We start from the raw sequence: 20,539 nt of genomic DNA on the forward strand, positions 1-20,539 counted from the left end.
TCAATCTAATAATTTATTTTTATCTTTTATAAACACTATGCTATATCCCACAGTATAAATAAATATAGCCAGATACAAAAATAAACAATACATAGATTGTTAAAGCAACACAAATACCTATTCCAGTTTAATGTGTAGCTCAAACATATGAATGAAATTTTATTTTTAATGCTCTTTGGAAAAAAAAAAAAAACTAAATTTTTAATTAGGTTTTCCACCACCCTCAACTTTTGTACTAAACTATTTCAGAGGTTAGTTGTCTACTGATCCTTCGTGAATGATTGCACGAGCCAGATTGTTTGACAGTGCCAGTCTGAGGTCTATTTCTTTTTCTAAAAATGCTGAGCAAGTCGCTTCATTTTCCAGGGAACTCTGCTTTCCTCTGTTGAGAAAAAAAAATGCAAGTGTAAAAGCATCTTTTTTAACAATGGGCATATTTTTTATACATTTTAATTAGTGAATATATTAGAATTTTGTTTTAAATTAAAAGGAATAGGAGATAAAATCAACTATGAACATTGGCATTGACCTTTTACAGGATCAGTAATTTCCTTATAAATTTTTTTAGAAATCCTGACATTACTAAGCCTGTTTGCCTTGAAATGTCAAGCTTGATTCTTTAGACCATATTAATATGCCCCATACATTCCATACAATATTAACAAAATTCCATTGTTTTTTTATGTTGAAGTACTAATTAAATGCTATTGTTTTATCTGCACATATTAGTTTAGGGCTTTGTGATGATAAATCATCTTTGCTAACAAGTACAGTAAACATGACAAAATAATAAGCAAACTTATGGGAAAAGTTTGAAGGATAAACCCATGTAAATAATTATTATGGGGGGAGTGCTAAACCCATAGGGATTATACGGCACCTGTGGAAGGGGATGGGGGTGATGGAAAGCATTCAGGCTCAATTTGGGGAACTGGAGAATAGATCCAATTCCCTAGATCAAGATTCTCACCTGCAACAAGGAGTCTTCCTTGAGGGGTAAACATGTGAAAGGAAGTCATGTTAAAGCAATAAACAGTTTGTCTGTATTAGAAGCAGGACTTTCTGAAAGAAGGGCTGAGGTCAGTCATAAAATCTACATTAGTCTTTGATAAGCAGAGCAATTAAGATATCTTACTGTCATCTTGATCTGATAATTCACCATAGCCAAGTGCCCTTCTACAAAATGTCCTAAGTAAATGATGGTATATACAATACACAATATTTGGAATGCTGCTTCCCACTAATGAAAGGAGGTAGCCCAGTAGTGTAATTACGGTTTGACTGATAACAGCTCACTAACTCTGAAAATAGTAAAGGGAATTCTTGTGGAAGATTTGAAGGTTTTGAATTATGGAACATGCAGGTTATTGTTATAATCAAAACTAAGTGCTAAACCCACCAAGGTAGGGTGTGTGAACTGTATAATATGCTTGATCAAAGATGGAGAGTATAACAGAGGTAGAGTTTGTAAAGGTGAGGAGTGCTAAGGGAAGTATAATCAAAGGCTGTGTAATAAATCTGTTGCTGTCAAACAAGACAAAGAGGGAGTCTGTATCAAAAGGTGCTGTCAGCAAGGAGGGAAGATAAAGTAAGGGTGTTAGAGTGGTGATGACGTCGGAAGTAAATTCTGTGTGCTCGCTGATAGACAGGACAGTCCAATAGAATATGGCAAACTGAAATTGGAACCTGACAATTTGCTCAGAGTGAGATGTGTGCACCCAATGCGAAGACAGGAAAGCACAGTCTCCCAACCATGACATCGATGATAAGATCAGACTCCTGAGCTCGGCCTGATAGAATGTAATTTGTTATGAATCAACTTAGACCAATGTTGTTGCCGACGATTGTGAAGGTGGCTAGAGATTACAGCAAAAGTCTGAGAATGGAATACTTCTACATGAAACTGGAAGGTCCTATACCAGACTCTACAGCAGTCCGCCTGCTCACTGTCCTGAGCATCAACATGATCAGGGAGGGAACATGCAGAGCTTGCAAATCTGTTACCTGAAAAACAATGTCCAGAGACCTAACAAAAGACAACATATCAAGTGTTGAATGCAAAGGAGAATGGTATGTTAGGAATCAAAGCACTTGTAATGCATTCTTATAAAGTTTGGCTTTTTGCATCCTGTTTGTAATCTTTTCTCAACGTTTAATTCCACGAGGTATTCAAAGTTAGGTACTGCATGGTTGCTGATGCCTAGGGGACTCTCATATTCTATTTGTGGTAAACACTAGGTCCAGCTTTACTTTCACATTCTCTCTCTCTTATTTTTTTTTTATTATAACACTGGCCGATTCCCACCAAGGCAGGGTGGCCCGAAAAAGAAAAACTTTCACCATCATTCACTCCATCACTGTCTTGCCAGAAGGGTGCTTTACACTACAGTTTTTAAACTGCAACATTTACACCCCTCCTTCAGAGTGCAGGCACTGTACTTCCCATCTCCAGGACTCAAGTCCGGCCTGCTGGTTTCCCTGAACCCCTTCATAAATGTTACTTTGCTCACACTCCAACAGCACGTCAAGTATTAAAAACCATTTGTCTCCATTCACTCTTATCAAACACGCTCACACATGGCTGCTGGAAGTCCAAGCCCCTCGCACAGAAAACCTCCTTTACCCCCTCCCTCCAACCTTTCCTAGGCCGACCCCTACCCCGCCTTCCTTCCACTACAGACTGATACACTCTTGAAGTCATTCTGTTTCCCTCCATTCTCTCTACATGTCCGAACCACCTCAACAACCCTTCCTCAGCCCTCTGGACAACAGTTTTGGTAATCCCGCACCTCCTCCTAACTTCCAAACTACGAATTCTCTGCATTATATTCACACCACACATCTCCACTGCCTCCAGCCTTCTCCTCGCTGCAACATTCATCACCCATGCTTCACACCCATATAAGAGCGTTGGTAAAACTATACTCTCATACATTCCCCTCTTTGCCTCCAAGGACAAAGTTCTTTGTCTCCACAGACTCCTAAGTGCACCATTCACCCTTTTCCCCTCATCAATTCTATGATTCACCTCATCTTTCATAGACCCATCCGCTGACACGTCCACTCCCAAATATCTGAATACATTCACCTCCTCCATACTCTCTCCCTCCAATCTGATATCCAATCTTTCATCACCTAATCTTTTTGTTATCCTCATAATCTTACTCTTTCCTGTATTCACTTTTAATTTTCTTCTTTTGCACACCCTACCAAATTCATCCACCAATCTCTGCAACTTCTCTTCAGAATCTCCCAAGAGCACAGTGTCATCAGCAAAGAGCAACTGTGACAACTCCCACTTTATGTGTGATTCTTTATCTTTTAACTCCATGCCTCTTACCAAGACCCTCGCATTTACTTCTCTTACAACCCCATCTATAAATATATTAAACAACCACAGTGACATCACACATCCTTGTCTAAGGCCTACTTTTACTGGGAAATAATTTCCCTCTTTCCTACATACTCTAACTTGAGCCTCACTATCCTCGTAAAAACTCTTCACTGCTTTCAGTAACCTACCTCCTACACCATACACCTGCAACATCTGCCATATTGCCCCCCTATCCACCCTGTCATACGCCTTTTCCAAATCCATAAATGCCACAAAGACCTCTTTAGCCTTATCTAAATACTGTTCACTTATATATTTCACTGTAAACACCTGGTCCACACACCCCCTACCTTTCCTAAAGCCTCCTTGTTCATCTGCTATCCTATTCTCTGTCTTATTCTTAATTCTTTCAATAATAACTCTACCATACACTTTACCAGGTATACTCAACAGACTTATCCCCCTATAATTTTTGCACTCTCTTTTGTCCCCTTTGCCTTTATACAAAGGAACTATGCATGCTCTCTGCCAATCCCTAGGTACCTTACCCTCTTCCATACATTTATTATATAATTGCACCAACCACTCCAAAACTATATCCCCACCTGCTTTTAACATTTCTATCTTTATCCCATCAATCCCGGCTGCCTTACCCCCTTTCATTTTACCTACTGCCTCACGAACTTCCCCCACACTCACAACTGGCTCTTCCTCACTCCTATAAGATGTTATTCCTCCTTGCCCTATACACGAAATCACAGCTTCCCTATCTTCATCAACATTTAACAATTCCTCAAAATATTCCCTCCATCTTCCCAATACCTCTAACTCTCCATTTAATAACTCTCCTCTCCTATTTTTAACTGACAAATCCATTTGTTCTCTAGGCTTCCTTAACTTGTTAATCTCACTCCAAAACTTTTTCTTATTTTCAACAAAATTTGTTGATAACATCTCACCCACTCTCTCATTTACTCTCTTTTTACATTGCTTCACCACTCTCTTAACCTCTCTCTTTTTCTCCATATACTCTTCCCTCCTTGCATCACTTCTACTTTGTAAAAACTTCTCATATGCTAACTTTTTCTCCCTTACTACTCTCTTTACATCATCATTCCACCAATCGCTCCTCTTCCCTCCTGCACCCACTTTCCTGTAACCACAAACTTCTGCTGAACACTCTAACACTACATTTTTAAACCTACCCCATACCTCTTCGACCCCATTGCCTATGCTCTCATTAGCCCATCTATCCTCCAATAGCTGTTTATATCTTACCCTAACTGCCTCCTCTTTTAGTTTATAAACTTTCACCTCTCTCTTCCCTGATGCTTCTATTCTCCTTGTATCCCATCTACCTTTTACTCTCACTGTAGCTACAACTAGAAAATGATCTGATATATCTGTGGCCCCTCTATAAACATGTACATCCTGAAGTCTACTCAACAGTCTTTTATCTACCAATACATAATCCAACACACTACTGTCATTTTGCCCTACATCATTTCTTGTATACTTATTTATCCTCTTTTTCTTAAAATATGTATTACCTATAACTAAACCCCTTTCTATACAAAGTTCAATCAAAGGGCTCCCATTATCATTTACACCTGGCACCCCAAACTTACCTACCACACAATCTCTAAAAGTTTCTCCTACTTTAGCATTCAGATCCCATACCACAATTACTCTCTCACTTGGTTCAAAGGCTCCCATACATTCACTTAACATCTCCCAAAATCTCTCTCTCTCCTCTACATTCCTCTCTTCTCCAGGTGCATACACGCTTATTATGACCCACTTTTCGCATCCAACCTTTACTTTAATCCACATAATTCCCTGCTTACTCCATCAGTTTAGTCCTCCATGTTTCTGGTACCCCATGTGGTTCCTTGTTCTCCCAATCTATTTCTTTGTGGACGAAATAATCCATGATAAGTAACTTTTCCTTCATCTCGTGCACACTCCTAGCTGCTTCAGCTATGTCAACCATTGCTTTGTTGTTGTCTTGATATTCCTGCCATGGTCACCTATTGTTAAGTGGTGGGCTGTATACAGTGGAACCTCTACTTGCGAGTTTAATCTGTTCCATGACCTTGCTTGCAACTGGATTTGCTCATTTGCAGAGTCAATTTTCCTAATTTAAATTAATTGAAATGCAATTAATCTGTTCCATTGGAATTCTGTACTTCAATAATTTCGCTAATATCAACTCTACAGCTTATTTATTTATCTCACTTCATCTAATATGACATAATAAACAATATAAATATCATAGAAACCTGATACAGTGGACCCCCGGTATTCGATGGCATCGGTATATGTTAAATTCGGTATTCGATACATTTTAACGCAAAAATTTTGCCTCGCCACTTGTTAAAAAACCTGCCACACGCGATTCGTCCAGGATGTGTCCATGTGTGGCCTGAACTGCCCCGTGCGTGCCAGTGTTTACAAGCCAGCCAGTGTGCTCGCATCTAAGCATACATTCGGTACATTCCATATTATCACAGTGTTTTTGGTGCTTGTTTCTGCAAAATAAGTCACCATGGGCCCCAAGAAAGCTTCTAGTGCCAACCCTGCGAGAAAAAGGGTGCTAATGACTATTGAAATGAAGAGATAATTGCAAAGTACGAAAGTGGAGTGCGTGTTGGAGCTGGCCAGGTTGTATACAAAACCCCAATCAATCATCGCTACTATAGTGGCCAGGAAAACGGCAATCAAGGAAGCTGTTGTTGCAAAAGGTGCAACTTTGTTTTCGAAACAGAGATTGCAAGTGTTAGATGTTGAGAGACTGTTATTGGTGTGGATAAATGAAAAACAGATAGCAAGAGATAGCATCTCTCAAGCGATCATATGTGAAGAGGCTAGGAAGTTACACGAGGATTTAATTGAAAAAATGCCTGCAACTAGTGGTAATGTGAGCGAATTTAAGGCCAGCAAAGGTTGGTTTGAAAGATTTAAGAATCGTAGTGGCATACATAGTATGATTAGGCATGGTGAGGCTACCAGTTCAGACCAAAAAGCAGCTGAAAAATATGTGAAGGAATTGAAGGATTACATAGACAGTGAAGAATTTAAACCTGAACAAGTGTTTAATTGCGATGAAACAGGCCTGTTTTGGAAGAAATTGCCAAGCAGGACCTACATTACTCAGGAGGAAAAGGCACTCCAGGACATAAGCCTATGAAAGACAGGCTTACTCTTTTGATGTGTGCCAATGCTAGTGGTGATTGCAAAGTGAAGCCTTTATTGGTGTATCACTCAGAAACTCCCAGAGCATTCAGGCAAAAGAATGTCCTCAAGGCTAATTTGTGTGTGCTGTGGAGGGCAAACAGTAAGGCATGGGTCACTAGGGACTTTTTCTATGACTGGTTACACCATGCATTTGCCCCCAATGTGAAAAATTACCTAACTGAAAAGAAATTAGACCTTAAGTGCCTCCTGGTATTAGACAATGCCCCTGGTCATCCTACAGACTTGGCAGAGAGACTTTCTGGGGACATGAGCTTCATTAAGGTCAAGTTTTTGCCTCCTAATACCACTCCTCTCCTGTAGCCCATGGACCAGCAGGTCATTTCCAACTTCAAGAAACTGTACACAAAAGCTGTTTCAAAAGTGCTTTGAAGTGACCACAGACACTCGATTGACTCTTTTAGAGTTTTGGAAGGATCACTTTAATATCCTCAATTGTTAAACCTTATATGTAAGGCTTGGGAGGGAGTGACTAAGAGGACCTTGAACTCTGCTTGGAAGAAGCTGTGGGCCAGAATGTGTAGACAAAAGGGATTTTGAAGGGTTTGAGGCTAACCCTGCCAATCCTATGCCAGTTGAGTAAACCATTGTGGCATTGAGGAAGTCCTTGGGGTTGGAGGTTAGTGGGGAGGATGTGGAAGAGTTGGTGAAGGAGGACAATGACGAACTAACCACTGATGAGCTGCTAGATCATCTTCAACAGCAAGAGGCCAGACCTGAGGAAACTGCTTTGGAGGAGGGGGATAGAGAAATTGAAGAAATTGCCTACTTCACAGATTAAAGAAATGTGTACAATGTGGACAAAGGTGAAAACCTTTATGGATGACAATCACCCTCACACAGCTATTGCAAGCTGTGCTGGTTACTATTACAATGACAATGTTGTGAACCACTTTAGAAAAGTCATAAAGGAACGAGAGGTACAGGCCTCTATGGACAGATATGTTGTGCGACAGAAGTCCAGTGACTCTCAAGCTGGTCCTAGTGGCATTAAAAGAAGAAAGGAAGTAACCCCAGAAAAGGACTTGCTACCTCAAGTCCTAATGGAAGGGGATTCCCCTTCTAAACAATAAGTTCGACACTCTCCCCTCCTCCTATCCCATCAATCATCACCAGATCTTCATTAAAGGTAAGTGTCATGTATTCTATTGTTAGTAGAGTACTACAAACTGTGCATGTCTTCTTCAGTTTGTGTGCATTAAACTTAATATTTCATGTGGTAAATTTTTTTTTTTCATACTTTTGGGTGTCTTGCACGGATTAATGTTTCTTATGGGGAAAATTAATTCGCCTTCCGATAATTTTGGTATATGATGAGCTCTCAGGAACGGATTAATATCGTATACCGGGGGTCCACTGTATATACTCTAAAATTAATAAAATATGTCATTCGTGTAGTGGTGTCGGCGGTGGGCGAGAGTTTGTCTGGAGACCGGGCAAACTACTTCATGAATAATTTCGCTAATATCATCTATACGGCTTATTTATATATCGCAGTCCATCTAATATGACATAAACAATATAAATAACACAGTAACATGATATATACTCTAAAATGAATAAAATATGTCATTATGTAACAGGTGAAGGCGGCCACAACCGCTCCCTCTTTGTTGTGGTAAACACTGCCATCTAGTGATGGCCTTTTGGCCTGGTTGGTAGGTAAGACACATAGGCAACAGTTAGGCAACTTTATTCCAAAATGTTTTGCCTGCACAGTAGGCTTCTTCAGTCGAATACAGATAGTAGGCAGGAACATTAGAGATGTGAAGACGATGTAATCAGTCCATCACTCTTAAAGTCGTAGATTTGAGGTTGTCAGTCCCTCAGCCTGGAGAAGTTCAGTTCCATAGTCAGGAACTATCTGAAGATCAAGCGACAGTGCGGAGACTTAAATACTGTCGGAAGGAGAGGTGCAGAGTAGTAGTAGTGAGAAAGCAGCCACTGAGAGGACACGTCCCTCTCAGATCAAACATTTCTCACTTGAAAAAGTTGTCCAAGGTGTTTTCTGTACCAAGATGCCATTGTGTTGCAGTGTCTGACAGGATGAATATCAAAATGGTATACAATACCGACAGGTTGGTAGGTAAGACACATAGGCAATAGTTAGGCAACATAGGTTAGACACACAGGCCTAACTGTTGCCTATGTGTCTTACCTACCAACCTGTCGGTATTGTATACCATTTTGATATTCGGCCTTTTGGCCTTTTGAAGTCGTCTATTATTATAATTATTATATGTAGTACATTATTATTATATTATTATTCATATATTATTATTGTGTTATATTATACTATTCCTAGGTAGTAGGTTGGTAGACAGCAACCGCCCAGGGAGGTCCTACTGTCCTGCCAAGTGAGTGTAAAATGAAAGCCTGTAATTATTTTACATGATGGTAGGATTACTGGTGTCCATTTTTCTGTCTCATAAACATGCAAGGTTTCAGGTACGTCTTGCTACTTCTACTTACACTTAGGTCACACTACACATACATGTACAAGCATATATATACACACCCCTCTGGGTTTTGTTCTATTTTCTTACTAGTTCTTGTTCTTGTTTATTTCCTCTTATCTCCATGGGGAAGTGGAACAGAATTCTCCTCCGTAAGCCATGCGTGTTGTAAGAGGCGACTAAAATGCCAGGAGCAAGGGGCTAGTAACCCCTTCTCCTGTATAAATTACTAAATTTAAAAAGAGAAACTTTAGTTTTTCTTTTTGGGCCATCCTGTCTCGGTGGGATACGGCCGGGTTGTTGAAAGAAAGAAAGATTATACTATTATTATACGTATTATTATTATACATGTTATTATACATCATTATTATTATTATTATTTTTTTTTTCAACAAGTCGGCCGTCTCCCACCGAGGCAGGGTGACCCAAAAAAGAAAGAAAATCCCCAAAAAGAAAATACTTTCATCATCATTCAACACTTTCACCACACTCACACATAATCACTGTTTTTGCAGAGGTGCTCAGAATGCAACAGTTTAGAAGCATATATGTATAAAGATACACAACATATCCCTCCAAACTGCCAATATCCCAAACCCCTCCTTTAAAGTGCAGGCATTGTACTTCCCATTTCCAGGACTCAAGTCCGACTATATGAAAATATTATTATTATATAAATAATTTGTAATTTTTATTCACACAAAAAATATAAGATTTACTGTTATTCCTTATTGCAATAATTGTATAAATAATGTCAACCCATTCACGACTGCATATTGGAATGGACAGTGACATCATTTGTTTACTCTGAAACAGCCAAGCAATGGACCATTTCTCCTAGGTTGAGCTCTATTTCAAGGTACTTTTTGTCATGAAAGCAATCAAAATCCTATCTATTTCTGTAATATATCTTCCATTCTCTCAAATGAGACCAAAAAAACGAGAATACAACCATAAAAACCATTCGAAATTACCGCTAAGGAGTGGATAATTGCTGAGAAGTGAACTCCATTATTTATGCTTAGATTTCTTTCATTTTTGGTGTATGTTAAGAAGCATCTTTCCAACATACATTGCCCAAGTTTCAATAAGATAGTCCAACAAACAAATGAGATACAATTCCCAAGCTCAAGAGCAAGAGCTAGAGCTCCTCACCAGTATCTAGGAACCTGCCTTGAGGTCTGCTCGCTGTGGAAATTTTGCTCGTGTATGGAAGCAAAAAATCGACCCATCGACTGCTCGTATTTGGAAAAACTCGCATGTGGACACGCTCGCAAGTAGAGGTTCCATTGTATTGCTGTAAGTACTATTATAGGTCACCCCAGTATTTATCGAGCCCACTAAGAAGTCATATGCCTCTTTTTTATTTATCTGTCTTATCTCTTTAAAACTCCACAGATTTCTAATTAGGAGCCCCACTTTTCCATCTTCCCTATTTCCAGTTTTTGCTATCCTTTGATATCCAGCTGGAAAAATGGCATTTGATATATTGATCAGCTTTGTCTCTGTGATGGCTATGATGTCTGGATTTGTCTCAGCCATTCATTCCTTCATCTAGTTACTCTTGCTGAATAACCCATCTGCTTTGGTGCACCACACTCTTAGCTTACTTTCCCTTATCACAAACAGGTTTGCATTGTCTACTCACTCTGCATAATACTCACCCAACAGTAGTGTGGGAGGTTGGGCTGGGGTTGGTGTGTGGCCAGGGGTAGAATTTTATGTGGGGAAGGGGGATGGGTGAGGAGTTGGAGTTAGTGTTGCTGGGAAAATGGGGGGGGGGGGGGTGGGTCCAGAGTTAGGCCAACTGAGAAAGGGGTTGGGGTTGCATCTTGAGGAGTTCTGCGAGTTTGAGTGCTCCCTCCTTTTGGCCCCATGTCTGCTATTCTCCGTGCTTGACAGGACTTCACATATACAATTAGTTGTTCTCCCTGTTAGTGTCCTGTCCTAATACACATAGACACTTGTATTCTCATGTGGTCTTTAGCCATACTTTTCACTGTAATATCCTGTCCTAAGGAATATGGAACCAGAAAGCTAATTTGATCAAGAGCTTGGGAGAATCTTTCAACCCTATGAAAATTTGGCACCTGTGTAATCTCCTCTTGTCCTCCAATGCACGCTATTATTGATATAGCCTCATGTTCCTCATCTTTTTATCTCCTACTACCCGGGCCTTCTTCAGCTTCGTAAGTCTAGACCATGATTGCTCTCCCCCCTCTTCTTCTCATTGTCTTTTTCTTAAGATATCTGTCAGTTTTTACTATTTCCTTTACAGTCTCTTATCACCTCCTTGCCTTCAGTGAGAGTGCCCAGATGCTGAAAAAAACAGATAAAAAAAGGAATCTTCTGTGCTCTTTGGTAAATTGAATAATTAAGAAAAAGGTGTTTTACTGTCAATGAAACTTGACAAGCTCCACGGAGAGGCGAGTGTACATCAAAACAAAGGGTGCATCATGGTGGGATGGTGCTTTCTATATACAAAATGATGTGGGGACAAATTGCTGTAGGTCTCAAAGAGCCACACCAATCTTTGGTTAATCATGTTCCAGTAATTTGCAAATAGTGCTAGTAAGATTTGCAGGTTTGAAGTGGAGTGGGTCACACCCCCAACACTTGATTTTTTAAAAGGAAAGACAACTGTGAAATTACCACTTCAAGGAGAAGGCTTCCTCAGACAAGAACCAATTAAAGAGGTGTAACAGGAAGTCAAGTGCCAAAAGATGTAAGTGTGGAAGCATGGGAAGATGTATATCAACAAGCCCAGCTGATATTACCTGACAATACTAAAGTAATTTTAAAAGCAAAGTCAAAATTTGTAATTATTTTCACCAGGAAAAGGAATGAATCTATTGTGGTCATATAGCAGTTGGGGAATGGAAGGCATTCAGGTTTGATCCAATGAAGGGAAAGTAAGTTCAGTTCCTTAAATCAAGAGCCCTTACCAGCATCAAGGTACTAACCTTGAAAGGAGCACACTCAAAAACTAAATAATTACATTAAATTGTTATTAATCGTGTATGTCTCCGAAATGTGTCTGGAGGTACTGTACCTTTTACTGGCATGATTGTGGAGGTTATGTAAGCAATACATCAATTCGTATGTTTGTTCTGCAGATATTACAGGCTCTTCACTCTTCAGTAATGGCAGAGCATCTAAAAGTAACACTGGCCAGAAGCTGAAAATGTAAACAGAAAGTAAATATTCCACTAAAATTGTACACATCTTTAACTGTCCACTCCCAGTTTAGGGTAGAACAGGTACAGGATGTACATGTTCAATTCTTACTAGTATAGGGAAACAATGTGCAGAATGAGCTTTCATTAGGGCTATGTTTTCCTTGTGGCTTGATAGGCATGAGCAAAACATAGCCCCCCGTAAAAGCTTGTCCTACATATTGTTTCTATGCTTCAAAAACACGTATATAAGAATAATTTAAATCACAAAATGAGTGCATTCTATGATTTACAAAGCACTAGAACTGTTTTGTTATTTAATGTTTTTTATATAAAAAGTTACATCATTATTAATTTGCTCCTATTATTATTTATTTTCCTCTTCTAATATTTTCATTTATATAGAGTACAGTAGGACCTCTGTATCCATGGTTTTAGTTATCCGGGGTTTACTGTGACCCAAAAATAACCCTTAATTTTGCTTAATAATGGTACTGAAGTGCAAAAGTAGTGATTATGGCAGTTCTTATAAGCCTAAGAGAAGCCCTGAAGTGCATCCCATCAGTGAAAAACTTCTAATTCTCCACTTATTGTGTGTAATTTATCAATTAAACTTTTATCATAGGTATGTAACGAAAAATGGCACATGTAGGGTTTGCTACTATCTGTGGTTTCAGGTATCCGTGGCAGGTCTTGGAATGTATCCCCTGTGGATAAAGGTCCTATTGTACTTTGCAATCAAAATGTGTGTCAACACTGCAACCACATACAGCTGCATAGTTTCTCAAATTACTTTAATATCACATCATTATTATTATTATTTAACACCAGCTGTCTCCGCCAAGGCAGGGTGACCTGAAAAAGAAGAAACACTTTCACCATCACTCACCCCCCATCAATGTCTTGCCAGAGACATGCCAATACTACAGTTTAGATGCCCCTCCAAATGGCAAATAACCCCACCCATCCTTCAGAGTGCAGGCACCATACTTCACATCTCCAGAACTCGAGTCCAGCTAACCAGTTTCTCTGAACCCCTTCACATATGCTAGTTTGCTCACACTCCCACAGCTCGTCAAGTCCCAAAAAACCATTTACCTCCATTCACTGCCAGTGAACACACACACATGCCAGCTGGATTTCCAAGCACCTGGCACACAAAGCCTCCTTTACCCCCCTCCCCCCCCAACCTTTCCCAGAGCAACCCCTACCCTGTCTTCTCTCCATGACAGATTTATATACCCTTTCAATCATCCTGTTTTGCTCCAGCCTCTCTAATGCCAAAACTTCCTCAACAACCCCTCCTCAGCCCCCTGGATAATACTTTTAGTAACCTCCTCCAAATCTCCAAGCTATGAATTTCTGCATAATATTTTCACCACATATTGCCCTCAGACATCTCCACTGCAACATTCACAACCCATGCTTCACACCCATATAAGAGCATGATACTGCTATACTCTCATACATTCCCCTTTTTGCTTCCAAGGATGATGCTCTTTGTCTCCACAGGAAAAATATGTTAGAAAATTCTAGTCCTTCTGGAATGTCATATCTTGCAAAGGGAAACTCCAGTATTTAATGAAGTATTCAAGTGTTGAGTAAAAGGTACCCATGTACCTAATAATGTTAACTAAAAAACTCCCATTGAAAATTCTATAATACTTTTGCATTTCCAGACATCATGGGTGCCTCAGGAGTGTAACTCCTGTGACTGAGATTTCACTCTGTGCCAAAAAGTACTCATTTACTCCCACTTTTTTGAAAACTCACTATTCAGGTGCCAGCTTGGAGGAGATTAGTGACACAAGTAGTACTGCTGCATCTCTGAAGTTACCATCTTGATACATCATGTGAAATTCTCTGTATTTACCTGTTTTTGTGATTTAAAAAATTCAAATTAATGATATGCTGGTGTTTATAAGTAAAATTCCTTAAAATGCCCAACAGTAATTAGCATCTCAGGAAGATGCAAACACTGATTACAACAACTAGATTTGGGTAATGATTTTCATAGAATGATAAATAAGAACTTAGATTGGAATAAAATTCATATTGTTATAATGTACGTATTGTAAACAGGCCAGTTTTGTAAAGCCATAAAATGTGTGAAAGTACTGGACAAACTAGCCTGAAATGCAGACTTCACCATTAAAAGTGTGCAAATACTGTATATGTACACTTTTTTTTATGCTACCTAAACTTAAATTTTTTTTAGCACTTATCTACTTGCTAAAGAACTGAGTAAGTTTTCAAATTTGTCAATAGATATTATTTCATGTTATCGCTACCATATACTATATTCATACATTATTGTCCCAAATACAAACCTAGGAATGTGAGTGTGTCAGAGAGAAGCATGGCTGGTCCAAGGTCATCCAACAGCTGGGAAGACTCGAATCTGCCTTCTACTACGTACTTCTGTAGTATCTGGAGACATTAACATGCATGGTTTTTAAAGGCTAATCTCTAATCTCTGGAAAATTATATCTAATGTTAATTAGGTACATTTAATACAAGAGAAAAATTGATACTAAACCTTTATGACAGAAAGATGATTGAAATTAAGTGAAATACATACTTACTTGGTATTCAATTTAGTAATTTATACAGGAGAAGGGGTTACTAGTCCCTTGTTCCTGACACTAAATGCCTTCTACAACATGTATGGCTTATGGAGAAAAGATTCTTCTCTACTTCCCCATGGAGACGTAAGGAAATTGTGTCAGAATAAGAACTGAAGAAATAAAAAAAAAATCAGATGAATGTGTATACACATACATATTTATGCACACCTGCGTGTACATGTATACGTAGTAATAGCAAGATGTACCTGTTATCTAATTTTTTTTTTTAACACACCAGCCATATCCCAATGAGGTAGGGTGACATAACAAGAAAAATGAAAGTTCTTTTTAAATTTAGTAATTTATACATGATATGGGGTTACTAGCCTCCTGCTCCAGGCATTTTAATTGCCTCTTACGGCATGCGTGGCTCAGAGGAAGAATTCTGTTCCACGTCCCCATGGAGATAAAAGGAAATAAAAACAAAAACTATTAAGAACACAGAAGAAAACCCAGATGGGTATGTATATACAGGAGGGCCCCGCTTTATGGCGTTTCGCTTTACGGCGTTCCGCTAATACGGACATTTCAAATTATGACCAAAACTCGCTATACGGCTCCCCCCACCTGTCTTTCTAATACGGTCACAGCGGCCCACCGCGTTTGTTTACATTCTCCCTGAGCACATCTCCTTATTATGTCTGGAAACTTTCCAAAATTTCAAGTGTTTTAAAGTTATTTTATATTTTATATGTATTGTACTTGATAATTAAACTTGTGTACACCTGTACCTAAATAAACTTACACACTGTGCTGGCATGTAGGTACACATTAAAATCACTAAGAGTCTCTCTACTCTTGATGCAATAATAATAATAATAATAATAATAATAATAATAATAATAGTAATAATAATAATCTCTTGGGCGCATTAATGTCGCATATTACGTTAATATAGACATTTCCCTTAATCTATCTATGATATTTTTTTCAAAATTATATAAGAAACACATTATGTAACACACAAACATGATACATGCACCCACAGTATAAAAATTTATACAAATATATACGAGATGTTTACCAAACGGTTTGTAGAAGTGTCGGAAGAATTACGTTTTCTCTAGCCCGTCACCTGTTACTAGGGATAACTGTAGAAAAATATTCCTTTCGTATGCCTTCACTTTATAGCTATAATTCTGTACTAACTTGTACACAGTGTAAGAGTATTTGTTTCGTGATTTAATTATTATAATAATAATAAAAATATTATAAGGTAAAAGTTTCACAAACTCTTACAAATGTACATGAATGAACTAAAACTGGACACGTATTAATACCGTCTATTTCGCCTGACCGAGTGATCGTCCACAACCTGTTCAGTTTGTTTACGCTGTCTGAGCTCGGTGTATCATTAAATGTTGTATATTACGTTAATATACACATTTTCATTAATCCATCCGTGATTTTTTTTTCAAAATTATATAATAAACACGATACATAACATAAATACATAACAACATATGTGTAGAGAACCTAGGATAACCCAAAAAAGTCAGAGTGACTTACTTCCATTGCCTTCACTCAGAGAATCATTTCTTCTCAAAATGATGTTACACGAGAATGGGAGTGTTCTTCTTTATTTATTCTACCGTATCAATGTAGAGACAACCTGTACACAATGTAACTTGTACACAAACCAGACGTGTACACTGTTTACAAAACTTACCTTCGCCTGGTTTGTTTACATAACTCTGCTGTCCTCTCTCATGCACTCATTCTTTCTCTCTGGTATGGTAGCCTGGCTGACCACACTTGATATTTTACAATAAATACTACTCATCTCACCCTATATTTTAAGGTAAGTAATGAGTGAACTGTATATACATTTTATCGCTCTGGGATGCTTAAATATCATAGAATAGTATGTGTGGGTGGGGTGGCCTGGTATGGTAGCCTGGCTGACACCATACATACCACACTTGATTTCTTACAATAAATACTACTTGTCTCACCCTAGATTAAGACTATAAATATTTTAAGGTAAGTAATGAGTGCACTGTGTGTGCATTGTACTTTTTTATTGTTTTTTGATGCCTGGTTCTATTGCTAACATAATATATGTTAGTGTAAACTTGTTATCTAGTGTTTGTATGCATTTGTAAGTGGAAAAAAAGGGTGTTCCACTTTACGGCGGTTTCCGCTTTACGGCGGTAGCCTGGAACCTAACCCGCCGTATAAGTGGGGCCCTCCTGTATGTGCATGTATATGCATGTGTTGTGTGACCTATGTCTAAGCAGAAGTAGTAAGACATACCTGGTATCCAGCACGTTTATGAGACAGAAAAAAAAAAAACACCAGCAATCCTACAATTGCTTGGAGATTAGATGTAGGGTTACCGAAAATGGGTTGGACATACAGAGAGGATGAAACACATGATGACTAGAAGGGCATATAAATATGGGAAAGAGTGAGAGAGTAGTGAGGGTCATCCCAGGAAGGGTTGAAGGGAAGGGGCAAGGGAGGTTTTGAGTTTAGGGGTGTGGACATCCAGCAAGCTTGTGTGTGTTATAGGAGTGGAAGCCAATAGTTTTTATTATTTGGCTTGCTGCTGGAGTGTGAGAAGGGTAAGATTAATGAAGGGATTTAGGGAAACCAATTAGCCAAACATGAGTACTGGAGGCTATAAGTACAGTTGCAGTTTGAAAGGGTATCAGAGATGTGATGTTGGCACACTTTGGCAGGATAGCTATTTAATGAATGATGGTGAAAGTGCTACTTACTTTTGGGAGCACCCTACCTTGATGGGTTAAAAAAAATAAACATATTTGGTAATGAATTATAGAAATGAAAGGATAATAAGACGATATGAACTATTTAGGAGAATAGACACTATGGTGTATTACTGAGATATTTATAACAAGTGATATTTATCACTGAAATGAATTTGTGTGTTAATAAATTTCACTTTTTCATCAAACCACAATTATTGTTAGAAATAATCTCAAGGAAAAGCTTTGAGTAATACAGGAGTATTTTTCTCTTTCTTCTTCTTCTTCTTTCAACAAACTGGCCGTATCCCACCGAGGCAGGGTGGCCCAAAAAGAAAAACAAAAGTTTCTCTTTTCAAATTTAGTAATTTATACAGGAGAAGGGGTTACTAGCCCCTTGCTCCCGGCATTTTAGTCGCTTCTTACAACACGCATGGCTTACGGAGGAAGAATTCTGTTCCACTTCCCCATGGAGATAAGAGGAAATAAACAAGAACAAGAACTAGAAAAAAAATATCAGAAAACCCAGAGGGGTGTGTATATTTATGCTTGTACATGTATGTGTCCTAGGTAGTAGGTTGGTGAACAGCAACCGCCCAGGGAGGTACTACCGTCCTGCCAAGTGAGTGTACAATGAAAACCTGTAATTGTTTTACATGATGGTAGGATTGCTGGTGTCTTTTGTCTGTCTCATAAACATGCAAGATTTCAGGTATGTCTTGCTACTTCTACTTGCACTTAGGTCACACTACACATACATATACAAGCATATATATATACACACCCCTCTGGGTATTCTTCTATTTTCTTTCTAGTTCTTGTTCTTGTTTATTTCCTCTTATCTCCATGGGGAAGTGGAACAGAATTCTTCCTCCGTAAGCCATGCGTGTTGTAAGAGGCGACTAAAATGCCGGGAGCAAGGGGCTAGTAACCCCTTCTCCCATATAAATTACTAAATTTAAAAGAGAAACTTTCGTTTTTCTTTTTGGGCCACCCTGCCTTGGTGGGATATGGCCGGTGTGTTGAAAGAAAGAAAGAGACATGTATGTGTACTGTGACCTAAGTGTAAGTAGAAGTAGCAAGATGTACCTGAAATCTTGCATGTTTATGAGACAGAAAAAAGACACCAGGAATCCTACCATCATGTAAAACAATTACAGGCTTTCGTTTTACAATCACTTGGCAGGACGGTAGTACCTCCCTGGGCGCTTGCTGTCTACCAACCTACTACCTAGAATTTTTCTCTTTACCTTTGTCTTTTACAATGGATAATCAAGTGCCAATTTCATGTTACCCAAAATTCACTCAGTGGCCACTTTATTAAATACACCTGTACACCTACTCGTTAATGTCTTATCAACCAATCACGTGGCAGTAACTCAATTCCTAAAAGCATGCAGACATGGTCAGGAGGTTCAGTTGTTCTTCAGCCTGAACATCAGAAGGGGAAAGAAATGTGATCTAAGTGACTTTGACCGTGTAATGATTGTTAGTATCAGATGGGTCGTTTGAATATTTCAGAAACTGCTGATCTTGTGGGATTTTTCACACATGACAATTTCTATAGAGTTTACAGAGAATGGTGAAAAAAAGAAATCCAGTGATGGCAATTGTGTGGGCAAAAACATCTTATTAAAGAGAGATCAAAGAATGGCCAGAAAGGGGACAGTAACTCAAATAACAACACATTACAACAGTGGTAGGCATATCATCATCTCTGAATGCATAATATGTCAAACCATGAAGTGGATGGGCTACAGCAGCAGACCTCCACACTTGCCAGCTAAGAATAGCAAACTGAGGCACAGGTTTTCCAAAAGTGGACAGCTGAATTTTGGAAAAACATTGCTTGGCGTGACAAACTGTAATTTCTGCTGAGACATGCAGATTGTAGGGTCAGAGTTTGGGGAAAACATTTGGGATGTAGTGAATTGAAGATTTGCAGCATGAATGTGCAACTGACAAATCTCCAGCAACATGTGATGCTATCAATCTCTAAGGAATGTTTCCAGAACCTTGCTGAATCCATGCTATGAAGACTTCAGGTTCTTCTGGGGGCAGAGGGGGCCTTATCCAGTACTAGAAGGGTGTACCTAACAAAGTGGCCACTGAGTTTATCTGGATACCCATTTTAGTATTAATTACAAAGAAAAAAAAAGTGGTTAATTCATGCAAAATATTTTGAAAATGTGTGGAACTGGAGATACACTTAAAATTGGAAAATAATGCACAAAAATTATAAGCTTGAAAAACGGAGGATGACAAATCGTTATAATACAGTACAATAAAGGAATTGAAGTAAACATCAGTCAGCATAATATACCTGGTGAGCAAGATGTGAAGTAAAGGCAGCATCACGTGATCGTACTCCCCACCAGATAGCAGAGCCTAAACGTCCTTGAGATAGTGCACGGCGACCCATTACCCGACACACACCAACAACTAAAAACAAAAATACAAAATACATTTCTCTACAATGTAACATAAAAACATTTTAAGCAGAAATTTTAAATTGAGAAATTATAGCATATTAGTGAGAAAAGTGCATGCCACCTCTAACTGAGGCAGAAAGGGAATTAGCTCTCTCCTGCAGAGAGGCTACTCCTTGTGTTTGACTACCTCACTGCTCTTCTTGAGTGAAATAATTATGAATAATACAGCATATGGGAAGAGTATTAAACCCATAGGGGTCATACAACACTAACAGGAATGGGAGGTATTCAGATTCAGTAAACTAATTGTCAAGAAATACTTGTGATTCAGTTGGGTCGTTCATTTGTCTCCTTGTATATACATACTTCCTAGTAAAGTCAGTCCTTATTAACCCTCTCAAGGCCAAGGAATTTAAAAAAAAGTTAATCTTATGAAATGATGGTGAATCTTTTTCTGAAATTAATAAAACCAAACGTACAAAATTTGATGGGAAACTTGCGGAATTATGCTCTCACATAGTTAGCTGTCTCAGTGATACTTATGCATC

At 38.7% G+C, this 20,539-nt stretch overlaps 1 protein-coding gene across 3 annotated transcripts in view; it reads right to left on the bottom strand.

Annotated features, from left to right (window-relative positions):
- The window catches only part of Nup75 (nuclear pore complex protein Nup75), a 63,427-nt gene continuing 42,888 nt past the window's right edge, over positions 1 to 20,539 (bottom strand). For 2 of the 3 annotated variants that reach the window (XM_053783936.2, XM_053783935.2), the window contains exons 11-15: positions 19,883 to 20,001; positions 14,552 to 14,651; positions 13,995 to 14,094; positions 12,098 to 12,223; positions 114 to 382 (exon numbers count right to left, since the gene is read on the bottom strand). In XM_053783936.2, coding sequence (XP_053639911.2) covers positions 253 to 382; positions 12,098 to 12,223; positions 13,995 to 14,094; positions 14,552 to 14,651; positions 19,883 to 20,001 — 575 coding nt within the window. In that variant the 3' untranslated portion in view covers positions 114 to 252. Of the gene's footprint in view, positions 383 to 12,097; positions 12,224 to 13,994; positions 14,095 to 14,551; positions 14,652 to 19,882; positions 20,002 to 20,539 lie in introns of all 3 variants that reach the window. The other variant, XM_053783934.2, reaches the window with a different exon arrangement.

The sequence above is a fragment of the Cherax quadricarinatus genome, chromosome 33, assembly GCF_038502225.1.
Source record: "Cherax quadricarinatus isolate ZL_2023a chromosome 33, ASM3850222v1, whole genome shotgun sequence".
Lineage (NCBI taxonomy): Eukaryota > Metazoa > Arthropoda > Malacostraca > Decapoda > Parastacidae > Cherax > Cherax quadricarinatus.